Raw genomic sequence first — 21,187 nt, 5'->3', positions numbered from 1 at the left:
CTCCTTAACAACGATATTCGGAGATATATATCAGATTTGAATATGGCTCCCATATATACCTTCATACGATTTCAAGTTTATTGTGTTTTTCTACTTTGTAGAAACGTCATTAATGAGTACAAAGAAATAGGCAAAAAATGTAGAACTTTTTATTTTCCATACTTTCCATGCACCTGAACAAGTACTTACGGACGTAATAGTCAGTACTCATTGGCAGCATGATTTTTAAAACCAAGGGGAATGTTTGTTGTTGTTTTCTTCTTCAAATTAACTTATATCCACGACACAATACCAGCTAATTTGCCAATACTGCTATCGTATACTTTCATTTTCGAATCTTTTGTTGTGGCTTGTTTCCACTTTTCCATTTTAAGCATTTTGATAAAATAAGCGAAGCAACATCAAAATCAATACCATCCACCAAATTGTTTTCAATAAAATTCAAATTTAACACTACTAATCCTGCTGCCGTTAAGGCATCTCAATGGGCTAGGAAGTGAAAGGTATCGTTGATTTTTTTCAAAAATTTTTTTTGTAAGGTGGTATATTAGGATGTACGTAAAACGAAGTAATATTTATACACTACAACACTTTGTGTTGGGGGTATTATACGTTTGATTGGTCCAAAAATCATGTAACACCTCGAAATATTGGTTTCCCATATAGGAAAGTATATATGGATCTTCCTCTCTCGACGAGCTGAGTCAATTTAGCTATGTATGTCCTTCCGTCTGTCCGCCTGTCCATGTTAATTTGTAATCAAGCTATAGATCGCAATTATGGCCCGATCTTCATGAAATTGAAAATGGAGTTGGGGTTTGGGTCTGAATAGAAGCCTATTGCTTTTGGAGATGATCGATTAATATTTAGGGGTTGAACTGGACCAAATACTAAAAAAATTCCTGATTTTGCAGTTGCTCTTCAGGTCGCAATTATAGACCAATCGAAGCGAAAGTTAGCATGGGGCTAAAGCTTAAGGCTGGGCAGATCTTGGGGCTGGGAAGTAGCCTTCCAATTTTGACGGTCATCGGGTAATATTTAGTGGGTGAAAAAGGCCATAACAATTGTATTAAATAAAAGTCAAATTTTCAATTAAACCGCGAATATTTTTAATCCCGGAGAAATCACAAATAGGCGAACAGGTAATTCTGACCGTTACGTAGACCCCGATAGTAAATATATCGGATATATATAGCAAAATATCTATAATGTATATATACAAAGGAAGGGGATGTTAGCTATAATGCTTATATCTCCAGAATGGCTGGTATCGGTATTTTTTTTTTTTTTTTTTTTTTTTTTTTTTTTTTTTTTTTTTATTTATTTATTTAAATCTTAGATGTACATTTCAATATATATTCTATGTCCCACGAAACTGTAGTTAGTTTGTGTGTGGGATTTACGAACTATAATATTTATACATATTTTTTGGCCATAGTAGCCGTAGACTTCAATGGTTATGTTATTTATTTATATAATTTTGCTTCATTAATTTACTTTTAATACGCTTATCTTGTTCATTCAAAATTTCTTTTGGTAATGCATTTAGTGCAGTAGGAAGTGTAACGGAAATTGAGTACTTTCCATAATCATTTTTGTACTTCGGTATATTGTATTTGCCTTCGGCTTTGCTTCTTGTATTCACTTTGTGATCCAGTTTCTTCGCTAGGCCCCCATCTTCCATAAATTCTTTCACAATAGTGACTGTGTATAACTGATTTATATTGAGTATTGCCATATTTTTGAATATTGCTTTTGGTGATTTCTCTTTATTGCCATGAATGATCTGGTGGGTTTGGTTATCCATTTTCTTGTATACGAGTTTTACAATTCTGTTTTGGGTTGTTTGTATGTGTCTGGTACATTTTGCATTACCCCAGGCTGTAATACCATGCCTAAGATGTGATTCAACTAGTGAAAAGTATGCTTGCTTTAGGACGTGGTATGGTGCGGAATTGCCCAAATGATATAGTGCATAAGCAGATTGACGCAATTTATTCTGCAGGTGTTGAGCATGTACCTTCCATTTAAGGTGATCATCTAAGTAGACTCCTAGATATTTATAGGTTTCCACTACCTCAATCTTTGTGCTGCATTTATCATTGTTGTGTTGGTTTGTGTTGTTGTGTAGACAATTTGTGTCATGGTAGATAACTTCAATATTTGATTTTGGTGTGCGTGTTGGCCTCATGTTCATTATTTTGGTTTTGGATGAATTGACGATTAAACCACTGTCATGACACCATTTAGTAATTATGTTGAATTCATTTTGTAGAGTATTTGTTGCTGTTTTCAGAGATTTATTAGCGACGATAATGGCCGTATCATCAGCGTATGCGAACGCAGTACTCTTTTTAAGCTGATATATCATTTCATTTGAGTATATAATGTAGAGGATTGGACCCAATTTGGAACCTTGTGGGACACCATATGTTGCATTCTTCATTGAACTGCATGTATCATCAATTTTTACACAGAATGATCTTGATGAAAGGTAGTTTTCAAACCACCTCAACGTATTTCCTCGTATACCGCTCCTTTCGAGTGTTTCTATTAACTTTTTATGTGGCAGAGTGTCAAAAGCCTTACTGAAGTCAATGAATAATACGAGACAGTTTTCATTTTGGCTGAGGGATTTACTTATGTGATTGGTAAAGTAACCCAGAAGTTGGTTTATATTCCTTCCTTTTTGGAATCCAAATTGCTGCTTATTAATGATACAGTATTTCTTTAGAAAGTTTGTTAATCTTCTTGTGATGATTTCCTCTAATACTTTTTCAACAACTGGTAGTAAGGATATTGGTCGATAGTTGTCGTAATCCTTTCTATCTCCGCTTTTAAAAATTGGTCTTATGATAGACTCTTTTATTTTGTTTGGTACCACTGCTTCAGTGATGCTGGTATTGATTAATTTAGTTATAACTGGCGTTAAAAGGTTGGCATGTGTTTTTAGATCAACTGAGCGAATATTGTCTATTCCTGCACTTTTTCTTGTATTCAATGTCTTTAATATGTTGTTTATTTCATCTTCGGTTGCATATTCCATATAAAGCGAGTTGTTGACGATTTTTTCCACTCTCGTATTTAAAGTGACAACTGGGCATGAATGTATTATTTTAAGTACGTTCTCGTTAAATTTAGTTGCAAAGTTTTCTGTTACATCCTTTAAAGATTCATTTTTAAAGTGTTTTTTTTATTGTATAATCTAGATTTTCCACCGTTTTACCCGTTATTTTATTGATTAATTGCCATGTTCCTCGTATATTGTTTCGATTTAATACAAATTGGTTATGGTAGTAATCATTTTTTGCTTTTATAATTGTTTTATTTAATTTGTTGTTGAAATTTTTATATATTTTTTCATTTGTTTGATTGTTTTTATTTTGCAACCATTTTTTGTATAATTTATCTTTTATGTCGCAACATTTTAGAATATGCTCATTTAGCCATGGATGTGGATTCCTTTTTTTGAGTTTAACTTGTTGAGTTTTTGAGTTATTGTATATATCATTGAAAACAGTATAAATGCTGTTAAATAGATCGTTTGTCCCGTCCGATTCATTAATTAATTTTTCCCAGTCTATGTTTTTTATATCATTGCTTACTTTGTAGTTGTTTAATGAGAAGGTTTTAGCAGTTTCTGTGTTTCGTTTCTTGTTCGAATTGAATTCATTTTCATTGACACATCCTAATATTGCGAAGTGGTCAGATAGATCTATTTTAATCACTGCTGCATGTGCGTGCAAGAGATTTTTATCCCATCTACAGAAGATATGATCAATACATGTCGACGATTTGTTATCCTCCCTTGTGATTTTATTTATCATATTGTGTAAACCATAGGACAATAGGATATTCATATAGTTTGTTGTTGTAATTGTTTGTTTCATCAAGTCAATGTTTATATCGCCCAAAAAGATAATATTATGTTGTCTGTCTATGGCACTTATCAGTTTTTCTAATTCTATCAAAAAAGTTCTTATATTTTTGTTTGGTGGTCGATATATTGGTATAACCGTTGTTTTTTTATTGTTTGTTGTTGTTATTGTGATTTGCATTGCTTCTGTCGATTCCATTTCGATAGTTTTTTCCTCAAATTATGTATCTTTTTTGATGTACACTGCAATACCACCACCTCTACTCTCTCTGTTTCGGAAAATTGCATTGAAACCATCGATGAAGTAGTAATATTTTAACAGACTTTTTAAAGGATTTTATTTGTTGAAAATTTCCAAATTCGTTCCAAATGGTGGAGGTTATCCACCAGTTCGGCCGGGCCGAACTTACTGCTTTTTAACATGTTTAATATAATTCTTATCGAAGTCATATCATGCACTATACAGCAACGTTATTTGGTACTAGGTACAAAAGCATCCATCAAATTTGTTAAAAATCGATTCAGAGTTGGGTATACTTCCAAAATAATGACTAGTCTTAAACCATGATACGCATTTAAATAAGGTTCATCGTTGGTATGATCTATCTTACATAAATTCCAAATATAAACTTTTTTGTTACGGGAGCTCTACAAAATACGTGCAGTGGTGTAGGGTATCATAAACTTGCCATCCCCCATTTTTTTAGATTTTATACTTTTTTGTCAAGAGGGCATTCTGAATTGACAAAATTTGTCAAAATCGGTCCAGTCATTCTTGACATATAAGCATTCTAGCTAACATCCCCTTCCTTTGTATATATACATTGTATATATTTTGCTATACATATCCGATATCTACGTAACGTTCAGAATTGGCCCGTTCGTCTTTTGTGATTTCTCCGGGATTAAAAATATTCCCTGTTTAATGAAAAATTTGACTTTTATTTAACACAAGTGGTCTATTTCACCCACCAAATATTAGCCGACCACCATCAAAATTGGAAGGCTACTTCCCAGCCCCAAGATCTAGCCCCATGCTAACTTCCGCGTCCATTGGTCTATAATTGCAACCTTTAGCGCAACTACAAAATCAGGAAATTTTTCAGTTTTTTGGCCCATTTCAATCCCTAAATATTATGCAATTATCTCCAAAAGCAATGGGCGTCTATTCTGACCATTACCCTACCTCCATTTCAATTTCGTGAGAACCGGGACAAAATTGCGACCTGTAAAGTTACAAATTAACATGGACAGACGGATGGACGAACATACATAATTAGATGGACTCAGCTCGACGAGATAGGAAGATCCATATATACTTTCCTATATGGGAAACCAATATTTCGAGGTGTTACATAGTTTTTGGCCCAATCAAACTTATAATAAACAACACATAGTGTTGTAGGGTATAAAAACTCCTTCTATTGATATGTTATGATATCATAACATATCATATGATATATACCCCGCTAATTTCTTCGTTTTATGTTCTCCTTTGCAATTAAAATTTCGTTCCATTCTAATGTTTCTTTACTCTCCTTTTCGCTGTCATTTAATGTTAATTGTATGTTTAGCCTGTTGTCTTTGTAGGTAAATGAATATATTTGCTAACATAGCTACTAGCATACTCGTATTGGGACATTGTTGAAATCCATTTTTTTATGCGGGTGTTTGCTTTGGGCGTTTCTTTACCTCTACAACATTTTTATGGGCTCTATCTTTTATCGTTGATTAAATTGATTTGAAATTGATTGTGTGGCAAATGAATCTGAATTGGCTTCGATGAAATACTAAATAACTAGTGGAATTTACTTTGATTTGTTTAAGAGAATCTAGCTTTAAATAGCAATTTAGTTTTTTGCTTCTGTTATTTATTAACTTATTACAAATAAGTGATGACTAATCAAGCAACATAACATTAGTAAATACATAAAGTATTGCAGTTTTATTTGACCAATTTCATTACACAGTTGTGGTACGAGATGTGCTCTCTACTTGTTTTTCGAAAATCAATTATTAAATGTCTACTTATTTCCTTACACAAAATTTTCTGAGCGAACTACAATTTTTTTATCAATAAAAATCAGGAAACAAGAAGTAAAGACGAGTAAAAAGCAGCTAATTTCGGTCGGGCCGAACTTTTTATACCCTCCACCATTTGGAAGGAACTTGAAAAATTCTTCGAAAAATACCGCTCGAATGAAAACCGTTATGTGGGGGCTATACGAAGACGAAGACGTAGTCCAGCATAATTAATTTTTGTCATAGGCTGTAGTAACGATTCCGAACTTGAAAAACGACATTTGAAACAGTTCCGGTGAATAATGTCGCAAAAATCATGAAATTACCGAATATCTTTGGATACCCTTATATGTGCGCTATACTAAAACGTGGACCTATGCAGACAATTCCCTTCTAGGGGGTAAAGAACTTAGAAGAAAGCCCTTGTTTGGATTTGAAGACAATTCCATTTAAAATATTGTCTGAGATCATCAAAATACCGAATTTCGGGGAATACCGTTATATTGGGGCTATACGATATCGTAGACCGAACTTGACCTACCTGCAAAAGACTGATATATGCAAAATATTAGCTTCATATCTTAATTCCTTTTCACTCTAGCGTGATTACAACAGACGGATGGACGGACGGACAGTCTTAGAATTTTACGTTGATCAAGAATATGTATACTTTGTTGGGTCTAAAATAACTCTAAAGAGGAAAATGTTTGTAAACTTATTATTTATAGACTCAAAATCCGCTAAACTGATTTTACTGAAAAGTTCCAAATACACTACAGCATCGCCTGAAAGTAACACAGGTTATATAATTATACCATATGGTAGGGGTATTATATCTTTGTGTACATTTATTATCCGATTGAGATGAAATTTTGCAAACAATATTTGTTTGGCCCAAAGACGAACCCTATTGAAATTGGTGATAATCGGATCAGATTAAGATCCCATATATCTTCAACCGATTTCGGGTTAATTGTGCACCAAATGGACCTGAATTTTGGTACATCCTACCGAATTCAGTCTAAAAGCAAGTGAATCAAATTTAGAGAAAATCGGTTAAGATATAGCTTTAGCTCCTATATATATGTTTCATCCGATTTGGATTTAAAGTCCCTCACACTCGTAATATAAATTTGGCAACAAAGATATTTGGTACCAGATATCTTATAGAGTACAGAAATACCTTTGCCAAATTTTATCGAGAAAGGCTAAGATTTGGATGTATATATCCTTAATCCGATTTCAGATTTATTGTGCAAATAATGGCTAATATCTGGCTAAATGGAGGGAATTTCGGGGCATACGTTTACATTTTGCGAAACCTGGCTCGGTTATTTATGTAGATTTTATTGAATTTGGCACGAAAATAAATTTGCCAAATTATATTGAAATCGGTTGAGGTTTGGGTATAGCTTTCATATATATTTTTGGCTGACTTCGGGTATTTGACGCATCCGTCGAATATGGGCAACCCTGTATATATGATTCCAATGAAATTCGGAATGAATGAATGGTACAAAATGTTTTTGTTAAATTATAGTTAAATCTGTTGAGGTTTGGATATGGCTTCCACATTTCGTGTATTTGATACACCAACACGACAAATATCTTAAATTTCAATGAAATTCGGAATGTTTGACGAAATTTGGTTCTAAAATCAATTTTGTCAAATTATTTTGAAATTGGATCCGATGTAGATATTATTTTATTAAGAAACCATGTCTTTGCAATAATTTAATTGAGTCTTAATTGAGTTACGGGGAAGTATGCACATCCTAATGACAAAAGAAATGCCGTTCAAATTTAAAAGAGTATAGTTTCCTGTGCGCTTGGCATCTGTCATGACAATTATTAAATCCTAAGGACAAACTCGTGATCAGCAGTACCTGCAGCTGTCATGTTTAGGAGTCGGTAGACCGAGCTATTTATTTGTTTACGATCCTGAAGGGAATCGTAAATTGTGGTAGGTTTGTGATAAAAAGGTGGTTTGGGAAGCGTGTGTTAAGGAAAATTTGTAAATGGTACTGAATTTGCTAAAGAGTAAAGGGATAGGGCTAGAATTCTCAAATTTTATATTGAGGTATCTGTTGGTATCAGGGATTGAGATATTAAGGTGGTTTTGGAAATATATGCAATAATTGTTCGAAAAATACTAAATGGTACCAAATTTGGAAATTTGATATTTAAATAATTCTTGGTATCTAGTGTTGAGATCTGAAGGTGGTTTGGAAATGTGTACTATAATAGTACGAAAAGTACTAAATATTACTATATTTGCTACCCTTTGGTGTTGGGTTAATATATAGTGCTTAAAATTTTAAATTTGGCATTAGGATCGCTGATCACTTGTTACCTGGACTTATGGAGGTGGTTTCGGAAGTGTGTACTACTGAATGATACTACATTTGGTATTGGATGAAGGGATAGAGCTAGAATTAGGAAAAGTGACATTGAGGACTCTGTTGGTATTTGAGGTTCAGATTTGGAGCTGGGTATAAAAATGCGTACTACAGTTTTTTTTCGAAAAGTACTTAATTGAACTAAATTTGGTATTGGATGAAGGAATAGGGCTGAAACCATGAAATATTATATTGTGATAACTTTTGGTGTCTTGGATTGAGATATAGAATGATTAGAATGAGTACAAAAATTATATCAAAAGTACTAAATGTTATTAAATTTGGTATTGAGTGAATGTATAGAGCTGGAATTCTGAAATTTGATATTGAGGATAATGTTATGTTTGGTGGTTTGTTTGCAAATGTACAAATATTAAACGGTACTAATTTTGGATCGCATGTGTCGAGGATGGAGAGGTGCAGAAATATGTGAGATGAAAAACTAGAACAAAGTCAAACGCCATAACTTTTACATTTTTTTTTTCATTTAGAATGGAGGTGGCTCTAGGGTCAGCCGCAGCCGTAATATGCACTCTGTAACAACAATATTTTTGGGAAATATATCAAATACAGCTCAAAAATACCTTTGCTAAATTTTATCGAGATCGGTTCGGATTTGGATACATCTGCCATATATAACTTCGTCTGATTTACCTTTTATTGTGCACCAAACGTCTAATATTTGCCCAAATGGGATGCAATTTAGCACTTACGACCAAATTGAGTCTAGAAGCTAGTATGTCATATTTGGTGAAGATCGGTTCAGATATAACTATAGCTCTCATATATATTGTTCATCCGATTTGTTATATTTGTTACCCACAGCCGTAATATGCACTCCGTAACAACGATATTCGGGAAAATATATGAAATACAGCTCAGAAATATCTTTGCCAAATTTTATCAAGATCGGTTCAGATTTGGATATAGCTCCCATATGTATCAAATGGGCAATACAAGTCCGAATTCAAAAGATACAAATGCTTCGGCATATTTAGTCCTTTGAACTTTAAATTATAATTATAATCATAGCGTGTATGACTGAATTCTCCCATAAAAACTTTTAATTGTTATGTGGAGCTCTATTAAATTAGCAAAAAGGTGTAGGGTATCATAAAGTCGGCACCACCCGATTTTAAGACTTTGTTTACTGGTTATATATATGACTACATCATTTATTACGGCCAAAAGGTGCCTTATAGAAATAACGGACATTTCAGGACATTTGGACTAAATGTAGCGATGTCCTTCCGTCCGTCTGTCTGGCTGCTGCTCACGATAAATGCCCAAAGGAACTATCTGATTTGGTCCAAACTTGGTACATCGTAATAATATTATCAAACTTAGAGATGGACAATATCGGCAAACCCCTACTGGTACCTCCCCCACAAAAAAATCAAAGAAAGGTATTCTATTTTGTGCAAATTTTGAAAATTTCAATATTTGTATCAGTTCTAGGTCTGGCGCAAAAATGGAAAATATCGTTCCATTCCAAAATTTAGAATAATTATAATTTTTTATAAAATACGAAATAAGCATCCGCTTCTCTTCAATTTTAGCACATCACAGTATTTCTATAAACACATAATCTGATGTGAAGATGAAATATATCAGACTACTCCTTATGGCACCTCGCCCACGACGGGTCATCATTATACCCTACAACACTATGTGTTGGGGGTATTATAAGTTTGATTGGGCCAAAAATTATGTAACACCACGAAATATTGATTTCCCACATAGGAAAGTATATATGGATCTTCCTATCTCGCCGAGCTGAGTCGATCTAGCTATGTATGTCCGTCCGTCCGTCTGTCCGTCTGTCCATGTTAATTTGTAATCACTCTACAGGTCGCAATTATAGCCCGATCTTCACGAAATTTAGAATGGAGGTGGGGCTAGGGTCAGAATAGAACCCTATTTCTTTTGGAGGTGATCGCCAAATGTTTAGGGGTTGAAATGAACCAAATACTGAAAAAATGTCGGATTTTGCAGTAGCTATACAGGTCGCAATTATAGACCAATCGACGCGGAATTTCGCATGTAGCTAGAGTTTAGGGCGGGGAAGCAGCCTACCAATTTGGATGGTCATCGGATAATATTTAGCGGGTAAAATAGACCATATCTTTTTTGTTGAAAAAATTCAAAATTTTTCATTAAACCGCGAATATTTTAAATCGCGTCGAAATCACAAAGCCATGTCAAGATTACTCCTGATCTTTACATTGATGTTAACATCCAACAAATCGGATATATAGCAAAATATGTGCGATATATATGTCTATCGAAGAAGATATGCTTGAAAGATCTCTTATATGTCGAGAACGGCTGAACTGATTTCGACAGTTCTCATTAATTCAGAATGGCCTCTTGGCAGGAAAGAAAAAACGTCTAAAAAAATCGCATAAAAATATCTCTCTAAAGATGAAAATATTGATTTTCTAAAATTTTCTCATATTTTTTTCAATTTTGTCATATTTTTGGCATATATTCATTTTGAATTAAACATTTGGTAATATTTCTACAGCTAACAAAACTAAATAGTTAGGATATCAGGATATCATATACAGATCGCATTTATGGCCCGATCCTTACGAAATTTTGCATGGAGATAAGATGAGGATCAGAATAAAAGCATATTCTTTTTGGAGATGATCGCCATATATTTAGGGGTTGAAATGGACCAAAAAACTGCAAAATTGTCAGCAGGTCGTAATTATTGCCCGATCCTCACGCACATTTGAATGGGGGTTACGGGCATTGCAAAAAGCCAAGCAGGTTTGGATGGCCTTCCAAAAATATTCAATGTGTGAAATAGTTTGCCAACTTTTGTAGACAAAATACGAAAATGTCCATTCCAGTGACTTTTTGGAGAATTCACAAATACAGGAAAGACGCACTTCTGACTATTTCGTTAACGCTGATTTCGTTGCAGAATATAGTCAAATGTCTGTATCTCATATAGATGCGTTTCAGTCAAAAACCAATAATAAATGTTAATCTTTTGCCACTTCTGAGAGATTATAGGTCTTGGAAATATTGGTTCCAGATCTAGGAAGACCATTTACGTGCAACATCTTCCAATAAATTGGAAATGAGCAAATTCGTTTAAGTTGCTATTATTCGAAAATTAGAGAACGAAACCTGATGGTTTTCTTTTATTATTTGTCACAATATCTTGTGGAATTCTTTCGAGTATCTCGCCTATATAAACTGTATCGTTTATTATAGTGTTGTAGGGTATTCAACGGTCGGCCCCGCTCGACTGTAGCCTTTCCTTACTTGTTTAAATTTTATTGAGTGAAAGCAAAAAATGTCGGAAATAGCATCAAATTTTAAAATGAGTTTAGATTTGTTCGAATTCGTCCCCTTTGGTACGAATTATGGCCTTCAAACGTCCAATGAAATCGTCGCACGTTGCCCGAATGTTGCTCTACGGTATTTTGCCCCATTCCCGGCGAAGCACTTGCTTGAGGTGATCGACACTTTGGTATTTTTTAGTGCCAACCTTGTTTTCCAAAATACTCCAGACATAACAGTCCAACAGATTGGTATCCGGAGATTTTGCGCCCTTGACCGTTGGAAATGAAGCGTGGAACCCCATTTTGTAACCATACTTGGATGGCGCGTTCTGAGTGCGAGGGCGCTGAATCCTGTTGGAATGTCCAAGGTCTGCAGCCAAAATGTTTGCGTGCCCAAGGCTGTAATACACCCTCCAAAATGTTTTCGCGATAATATTCGGCATTTATGGAGGCCCACACCATCATCATGGCGGCGCTTGAGTTCTGGTGGCCAATCGAAGGTGCACATTTACAGCTGACCTCTTTGAAAGTAAACACGATCATTTTGTTTGTTTACAAAATGATGGACAACGAGTGTTTTCTCATCGGAGAAAACCAAATTCGGCAGTTCACGACTTTCGGCCAAGCGAAGCAACTCTTTAGCTCTTTTGTGTATATTTTCTTTCTGTTGCGGTGTAAGTTTTTTCTCTTTTTGGAATTTCTATGGCATTACCCCGAGCTCATTTTTCAATATTTGCCGAATGGAATATTGCGATATGTTCAGCTCACGAGCCATTTTTCGGCCACTGCGACACGGGTTTCGATTAAGTCGCTTCTTTACTTTTCGAACCATTTCTGCTGATGTTGCTGTTGTCTTCCGTCCACTTCCTTGAAGTCGGGCTACGTTACTAGTATCACGGTAACGAGCGATGTTACGAGACACAAACTATTTATTCACATTCAAATGCTGGAGTGCTCTAACGATACCCACTTGAATCACACTATGACGCTTGAATTCCATCACGAATATCTTTTTTCTGGAAAATTCTCAACAAAATGCTTTTTTACGCTATATAATGATAATATAATGAACTGCCACTGGAATAATTTTAGAAATGCCAGCAGTCTGAAGTTGGTTGCAGTTTTTTCATCTCACCCTCTATATAGACCGTTTCAATGCCAAAAGTCCTGACATTAGGGTGGACATTACCCTGTTGAAGTAGCGGGCACTCTTATGCCATTAGCAACACATGTCTGTCTGTCCATTGATATGAAGAAAAAGGCCAAAATTTTCAGAAAATAAAGTATGCAATATATGCCCAAGTTTTCGTAGTGCACCAAATTTTGGATATCTTTTTGAAATTTGTGTCCACAATTTTCCAACGAATCAGATCTTATTTTATGTTTGACTTTTTTCAAGTTAATATCAGAAGATACAAGTCCTTCCTGCAGAATATTTCCAATGTTGGAGCACTATGTTTATTGTCCCAATATTGCTGTCCCATATTCACCTGCAAAACCAATTTGGATTTCAGAAATAAAAACAAAATACAATAAATATATTGGAATGTAGGAATTGTTATAAAAATAATAAATTCTCATTGCAATATCAAAATTTCCATTTTCTCTCTTCACATTAATATAAATCATGTCAGAGCATAAGATAAGTCATTCCTTTCTATTTGCTGTACAATTTATAAAAATCCCAAATTGCATTTATTTCAAACCTCTCAACAAATCAACTTGTTGGAAGGCAAAAGTGAAAATAACAGCTCACATCGTTATGTGAAATTCTGGACTTGCAGAATAATTCTTCTTAATTGACGGAAGCTTTAATAAATCACCAACAGCGCCAACATTTCAGATTTGAGGCAGCAAAATGTGCATTTGATTAGACAACAAGCCAAGCCTTGCCTGGCTGGCTGTTGGATAGCTCAAGTGATGGATACAATGATTTTGATTGTTTTATATAAGAAGCACAAACCAGCCAAACGTTTGACCGGCCGTCCGTTAGTCCATCCATTTGTATGTGTGTGTTCACCAGGGTAAAACGTTACACAGCAATCAAAAGGTCAATGTCAAGTGCAAAGTAATAACACAGATGCAAGCTGACATCCGAGCAATAACATATTTAAAATTTTGTTGTCGCTGTTATTTTGTTTTATTGCAACAATTTAGAATGATAATCATAATCATTAAGTTCTCTCTTCATTAAAACACGGGTATAATTGGTATCGTGTACGTAGTAGTACAGAAGTACTTTTCTGATGATCAGTAAATCTTAAAAAAATTATATAATTTATACATCCCAGCAAAATTTGCCATGCACATAACCCATTTTTGCAATTCAATATAATTAGAATAACATATATTTTGCAGTACTTAGAAAAAACCATCTGATATCTATCTGATATCCTACACCACCATGCATATTTAGTAGAGCTCCCATAACAAAATAATTTATTTCGAGTAGATCATCAACCTTTGGCTCAAAAGCCAAAGTTTGCTATAGAGTGCATGATATCACTTGGAGAAGGATTATATTAAAAACCAGTAATGAAAGCGGGCGAGGCCGACTTTATGATACCCTACACCACTTTGCTAATTTAGTAGAGCTCCACATAAAAATTAAAAGTTTTTATGGGAGAATTCATTCATACACGCTATGATTATAAATAATATAAAATTAAATTCGGCATACTTATTTTCAGGCCTAATTTGGTTGTATGTGCAAAATTCCATACTATTTGGTGGAATTTTGATATTACACGGTTGGTATTACACGTTTGGTGCATAATAAAAGGCTAATCGGACGAAGATATATTATGAGCAATATCTAAATTTTTACCGATTATCTTCAATTTCAATAGAATTCTACCTTGGGCCAAACAAATGTTTTTTGAGAAATTTCATCACAATCGGATAATAAATGCAACCTGCATTTTGTTCACAAGGATACATGGACAGACGGACGGACTGACATGCATAAATCAACTCAGAAAGTGTTTCTATGGAGATCCTCAAAAGGAACTATGGGTCTGTCTCGCTTCCTTCTCCATGTTACAAACAAATGCACAAAGACATAATACCCTTACCACTTTGTGGTGTAGGGTATAAAAATTAGCCATTATTTACACAATAAACCTGAAATCGGATTAAGGGTATACATTTGGGAGCTATATACAAATCTTAGCCGTTCTCGATAAAATTTTGCAAAGGTATTTCCGAGCTTTATAAGATATCTTTGGTACCAGATATCTTATAAAGCTCGGAAATACCTCATCATTGTTGTCGAATGCATATTACGAACGTGAGGGTCTTAAACACTAAACCGGATGAAATATATATATGGACGCTAAGCTATATATGAACCGATTTTCTTCAAATTTAATGTACTTGCTACTAAACTGAATTCGGTCGGATGTGCCAAAATTCATGCCATTTGGACTGATATTGGTTATTTGGTGCACAACTAAGCTGAAATCGGTTGAGGATATATATGGGAGCTATATCCAAATCTAGACCGATCTTGACAAAATTTTATACACTTATTTCAGAGCTGTATCTGATATCTGGTACCAAAGATCATTCTTCTGTAGTGCACATTACGTATGTGAAGGACTTATATATTTGGGAGCTATAGCAATATCTGAACCGAAACCAAATTTGATTTATTGGCTTCTAGACTGAATTCGGAGGGGTGTACTAAAATACAGGTCATCTGGACATATATTATCCATTTGGTGCACAATTAACCCGAAATCGGGTGAAGATATTTGGTAGCTATATCTAAATCTGATCCGATTAACACCAATTTCAATAGGGTTCGTCCTTTGGCCAAACAAATATTGTTTGCAAAATTTCATCTCAATGAGATAATAAATGCGACCTGCATTTTGTTCACAAGAATTCATAGACGGACTGACATGCATAAATCGACTCAGAAAGTGATTCTATGAAGATCCTCGAAAGTGTCTATGTGTCTATCTTGCTTCCTTCTCCCTGTTACATACAAATGTACAAAGACATAATATCTTTACCACTATGTGGTGTAGGGTATACAAATAAAATATCCTCGAGGGCAGAATTATAAATTTTAAAAAAATTGTTGAAGATTGGGATATGGATACTGAATGAACAATATGGGGAGAATTGGACGGAAATGTACGCTGTTCACCATAGGCTTTACATTAAAACATTGATTTAAAGCATATTTTTGAAATAGTCCCTATATAACTGTACCTCCAGATCTTCGGTATTTTCTTTTCACCAGAATTATTAAATCTTGGTGTTTTGAATTCCCAATAGCCACAATATTTTCAGGCAGATTATTAAATTTAAAGGTCGACGTAACGTAACACATAATATTGAGAATTTTTAAAAGTTTTAGCTGCATTTTTTACCCTACACCTTAGTATGGATGGTATATTAAGTTTGGCATTCCCTTTGTAACATATACAAATATACTACTTCTACTTTTCCGATACTTCCCAATATGGGATATTTTGATGATATTGACCACATTTTCCAACAAAATTATCTCAAACTTGGTATTTGCAGTTGCTTGCAGATAATTGACTGTAGGAGTCGCGATTTAGTGTAAGCCTCACATAACTGTACCTCCAGATATGCGGTATTGTGGTGATTAGAGTCACAGGTAATTGGCTGTAAAGCTCCACGTTTACATATAGCCATACCATGGAGGCTATATTAAAGTTTTCATTCCGTTTTCAACACCTCGAAATATTCATCGGAGATCCCAAAAAGTGTATATATTCTTGATCAGAATAAAATTATGAGGCGAGAAACAGTATCTGTTGAAATCACAATAGGGTCCACATTTTCATTATCTAGAGCATAAAAGTTTATATTATATGCAGGCTGCTTTGCATTGAAAATGGGCTATATTGGTGCACGTTTAGGTATAGCCTCCATATAACAGTACCTCCAGGTATTTTGTTGGCTTCTGCCACAATTCCCAACCAAATCAGCTGAAACTTTACCATATAACCATACCTCTTGATTTTCGCTGTTTTCAAAGTTTCTAGTACAATTTCCAACCAAATTAGATGATAACATGGGTTTCGCTATTTGGGTTATTATTATTATTTTTTTATTTATTTATTTATTTATTTTTTTTTTTTTTTGAATAAATTAACATATTCTACTATTTTCAATATTTCATTTTACTTTGATAAACATAGCGGTGGAGAAATTTACTTGTTCTTGTTTTATTATTTGTGTTCTAGTGTAGTGTAATTTAAAAAATGTTGCATACTTTTAGGAATCAATCATATTAACCCTTTATTATGCTTTATCTTCTATATCTATAAAAGAGGAAAATGTTTGTACGTTTGTTTGTTTGTTTGTTTGTAATTTATGGACTCGAAAACTGCTGAATAGATTTTTCTGAAAATTTCCATATATACTACAACATCGCCTGAAAGTAACATAGGCTATATACATTTTTGAATTTCCACTTGGAACTGGAGATATAGCATCAGAATCGGAGGTACCTCCCAAAAATTTAGATTTTATATGCACATATCTATTGATCGGTTAAAGATACAGTATACAAATTTGGAATATGTAACGGAATTTGGAACAAAAATAAGTTTGCTAAATTATATTGTAATCGGTTCAGATTTGGATATAGCTCCCATATATATTTTCGACCGATTTCGTTCATTTGATGCCTCAAACACAATATGAATGTTCGATTCCAATGAAATTTGGAATATGTGACGGGATTTGATCCGAAAATAAATTTGTCAAATTATATTGAAATCGGTTCAGATTTGGATATAGCTCCCGTATATATTTTCGGCCGATTTCAAGCATTTGATGCACCAAACACGCTATGTATCCCCAATTTCAATGAAATTTGAAACGTGTGATAGATTTTATCTAAAAAAATTTATTTCCCAAATTATATTGAAATCGGTTCAGATTTGGATATAGCTCCCATATATATTTTCGGCCGATTTCATGTATTTGGTGGACCAAAAAAGATATGTATGTCCAAATTTAATGAAATTTAAAATAAGTAACGGAATCGGGAGCAAAAATGAATTTTTCAAATTATATTGAAATCGGTTCAGATTTGGATATAGCTCCCATATATATTTTCGACCGATTTCATGTATTTGATGCACCAAACACGCTATGTATCTCTAATTTCAATGAAATTTGGAATCTGTAGGGGAAATTAAAACGAATATACATTTGTCAAATTATAGTAAAATCAGTTCAGATTTGGATATAGCTCTCATATATATTTTCGACCGATTTCATGTATTTTATGCACCATGCACGATATGTATGTTCGATTCCAAAGAAATTTGGAATATGTAACGGGATTTTGATTAGAAAATAAATTAGTCAAATTATATTAAAATCGGTTCAGATTTGGATATAGGTCCCATATATATCTTCCGCCGATTTCACATATTTGATGCGCAAAACACGATACGTATTTCCGATTCCAATGAAATTCGGCATGAGTGGCTAAATTTGGTACAAAAATAAATTTGACAAATTATTTTCAAATACGCTCAGATTTAATTATAGCTCCCATATATATACTCAGCCGATTTCACATATTTGATGCACCCAAAGCGAGAAAATTGCCACCAGAAAAAATTGCCAAATTTTATTGAAATCAGTTGAGGTTTGGGTATAGCTAACATATGTGTGGTTACAATAATAAATGTGACAAATTAATTGGAAATTAGTTAAGATTTGGATATAGCTCCCATATATATATTCTCGGCCGATTTCACGTATTTGACGCACCAATTTCAATGAAATATGAAAGGTGTGGCGGAATTTGGTGTAAAAGTAATTTTTTTAAAATTATATTTAAATCGGATCAGATTGGGATATGATTTTAATAAGAACCATTGACCCACAACGCCTTAGGCTAACACTAAAAAACAACACAACAATTAATTTGAAATACGCTTATTACGGCGAAGTATGTTGCTATCTCGAATTCATTAATTGCAACAGAAATGCCACTCAACTTCAAAAGATTGCAGTTTACTGCACGCTTGGTATTTGCTATGAAATAAATAAATCAGAAGGACAAACCCTTCGTGTATGTATGTCATGTTACTGTTTTTCTAATGGTTTTGTATATTTACGCATTAAAGTAGTGCAATAATTTTTTTTTTTTAATTATAAAATTTGTTTTTTTTTTAACCAACATATATTCGTAAATAAAATTTTGAATGCATATAAAATCAAAAGGGGTAGCGAAGCGCACCGGGTTCAGCTAGTTATATTATAAAGGGTGTTCTTTAAATTGTAAAAAGTAACAAAAAAAAATTAAATTTTGATGAAACTTTTTTTATTTGTTTCAGTATACTCTGACAAATCATCATGAGAGACCATTATATGCGTCGTTTATTAACCGATTTGGCTCTAGAGCAGTTGGCAAATGACCCGTTGTTTTATCGCAAAATTGTGTTCAGCGATGAGGCGCATTTTTGGCTTAACGGGTTTGTTGATAAGCTAAATTGCCGCATATGGAGTGAGACCAATCCACAAGCAAAAATCCACCGTATGGTGCGGTTTTCACGCTGGTGGCATAATCGGACCTTATTTCTTCAAAAATGAGGCCGGAGCTCGCGTTACGGTCAATGGAGATCGTTACCGCACCATGATCAATGATTTTTTATTTAAAAATATGGATGACTTTGATCCGTAGGAGATGTGGTTTCAACAGGATGGCGCCATACGGCGAACGCAAGCATCGACTTATTGAAATTGAAATGGCGATAAGTTGATTTCGAGAAGTGGACCTGTCAATTGGCCTCCAAAGTCGTGCGATTTGACAACTCTCGATTATTTCCTGTGGGGCTACGTAAAGTCACTGGTTTATGCTGATAAACCAGCAACAGTTGACGTCTTGGAGGCCAGCATTGTTCGTGTTATTCGCGGAATACGGCCAGCAGTGCTCGAAAAAGTGGCCAAAAATTGGACGTCCAGAATGCACTTCGTCAAGAACAACCGCGCTGCTCATATGCCCGAAATCAGTTTCAAATGTTAATGTCACGTATTGATCTTTCTAATAAAAAAAATAATATTTTTGCCCGGCTTAGATCTAATTTGGGGATGGATGAATCTTTCCCCAACATACTTCCCCTTCAAAACATGAAAATTTTTAAATTAAAATTTAAATTTTTAAAGCCTACTGGCTTAGGAATAACTTTGACATTCTGGTAATGTAGAAGATCTGTGGTTGTCATTACTTTTGACAGAAAGTTTCACATATGTATGAATACCAAAATTTTTGCGGGATAATATGATACATATAGGTCTAACGAGGGGTCTACTACAGTATTTGTAATTCAACAATTGCACAAAGCATAATGCTCTGCACCACCATGTGGTAAAAATTATAAAAAATATTTTTATTGAACATATAAAGGCAATTTAATCAACATTTTTAACTGTTCCACCTTCTACGGTCCACACTGTTCCATTATAGGCAATTTCCAAAATTTTAATAAATTCTTCAGCAAATGCATCTGCGGATTGGAGAGCCTGTTTCCCCATAGACTTTTTCACTTCTTCGAAAAATTCCGGGAATGTTGATTTAGATTGCAGATCTGCAAGAAGTTTTGTAATTGTGCCACCAGGGCAGATCGCAATAAAACTCACGCCAGTATTTTGAAAATAACTGGGATTCTGAAAAAAGCTCTTTCATATTAAAACTAAGACATATATTTTCTCAATTTTCAATTTACCGCCATAGATTTTGTAAAACTTATAACTCCACTTTTAGTTGCGGAGTAGACAGCGGTAAAGGCCATTGGTTCTAAGCCTGCCACAGAGGCAATATTAACTATCAGTCCTCCGTGGCCACCATTGGCCTTACTCATATAACTCAAGGCTATAAAATTGCTGTGAATAACACCAGTCTGTAAAGAAAGTTGAAATGTGAAATTGGACTGTAGGAGAAAGCTAACAAGTGACTCACCAAATTCACAGCTACCGATAAATCTATTAGACGTTCATTCAAGATTCCACTTCCATTGACCACCATATCAATGTGGTTAATTTTCTCCATTACACATTTATAGGCATTTTCAATGGTTGCTACTTTAGACATATCAACCGAAATATGTTCGATTTTACAATTGGAAAACGACTCCTTTAACTTTTTCACGTACTCATCATTGGTTGCCAGCTCGAAAATAAAGAGGAAGCCAATTTCCCTTTTCAACAATTCTTCAATGCATTTTTGCCCGATACCACCAAATCCGCCAACATAAACCACACTTTTACCCTTAAAATCCATCCTCACCAGATAAGAGTTAAGCAAATACTAAACTGTGAGGAGTTCCAAAAATATACATTTAGTCAAAATAATAATCAAATCTAAATATGCATTGCAGATATAAACAGATGGCCATTTCTCAAAAACAATTGAAATTGTTTCTAAACAAGTTTCAAGATTTCAAACTGAAATTATTGGAGTACGTTTTCAACTGATTTTAATCGGTTGAGTTTTTTTTTTTGCTTTTGTTAGAACTTTTAATATACTTATCAACGCCAAGTTAGTGAAAGTGATTTGTCACAAATAATAATGATTGGCCGGT

At 34.2% G+C, this 21,187-nt stretch overlaps 1 protein-coding gene across 1 annotated transcript; it reads right to left on the bottom strand.

Annotated features, from left to right (window-relative positions):
- Positions 1-19,927: 19,927 nt before the first annotated feature.
- Positions 19,928-20,929, bottom strand: LOC101894743 (alcohol dehydrogenase 1-like). The gene is made up of 3 exons (XM_005179422.4): positions 20,566-20,929; positions 20,333-20,506; positions 19,928-20,273 (listed from the first exon to the last, which is right to left on the bottom strand). Exons 1-3 carry the CDS (start codon positions 20,884-20,886, stop codon positions 20,019-20,021), a joined length of 750 nt encoding a protein of 249 aa, XP_005179479.2. The 5' UTR covers positions 20,887-20,929; the 3' UTR covers positions 19,928-20,018.
- Between the last annotated feature and the right edge of the window lie 258 nt (positions 20,930-21,187).

This window comes from Musca domestica, unplaced genomic scaffold, assembly GCF_030504385.1.
Source record: "Musca domestica strain aabys unplaced genomic scaffold, Musca_domestica.polishedcontigs.V.1.1 9, whole genome shotgun sequence".
In the NCBI taxonomy this organism is placed as follows: domain Eukaryota; kingdom Metazoa; phylum Arthropoda; class Insecta; order Diptera; family Muscidae; genus Musca; species Musca domestica.
The sequence above is the reverse complement of the archived record's forward strand: the minus strand, read 5'-3'. Positions and strand labels throughout refer to the sequence as shown.

Bases quoted from the DNA above. Each gene is read 5' to 3' on its own strand.
- LOC101894743 (XM_005179422.4), bottom strand. From the start codon at position 20,886: ATGGATTTTAAGGGTAAAAGTGTGGTTTATGTTGGCGGATTTGGTGGT. The intron at 20,507-20,565 runs GTGAGTCACTTG...CTTTCTTTACAG, and splicing joins TATCGGTAGCTGTGAATTTG to ACTGGTGTTATTCACAGCAA. The intron at 20,274-20,332 runs GTAAATTGAAAA...AGCTTTTTTCAG, and splicing joins GTTTTACAAAATCTATGGCG to AATCCCAGTTATTTTCAAAA.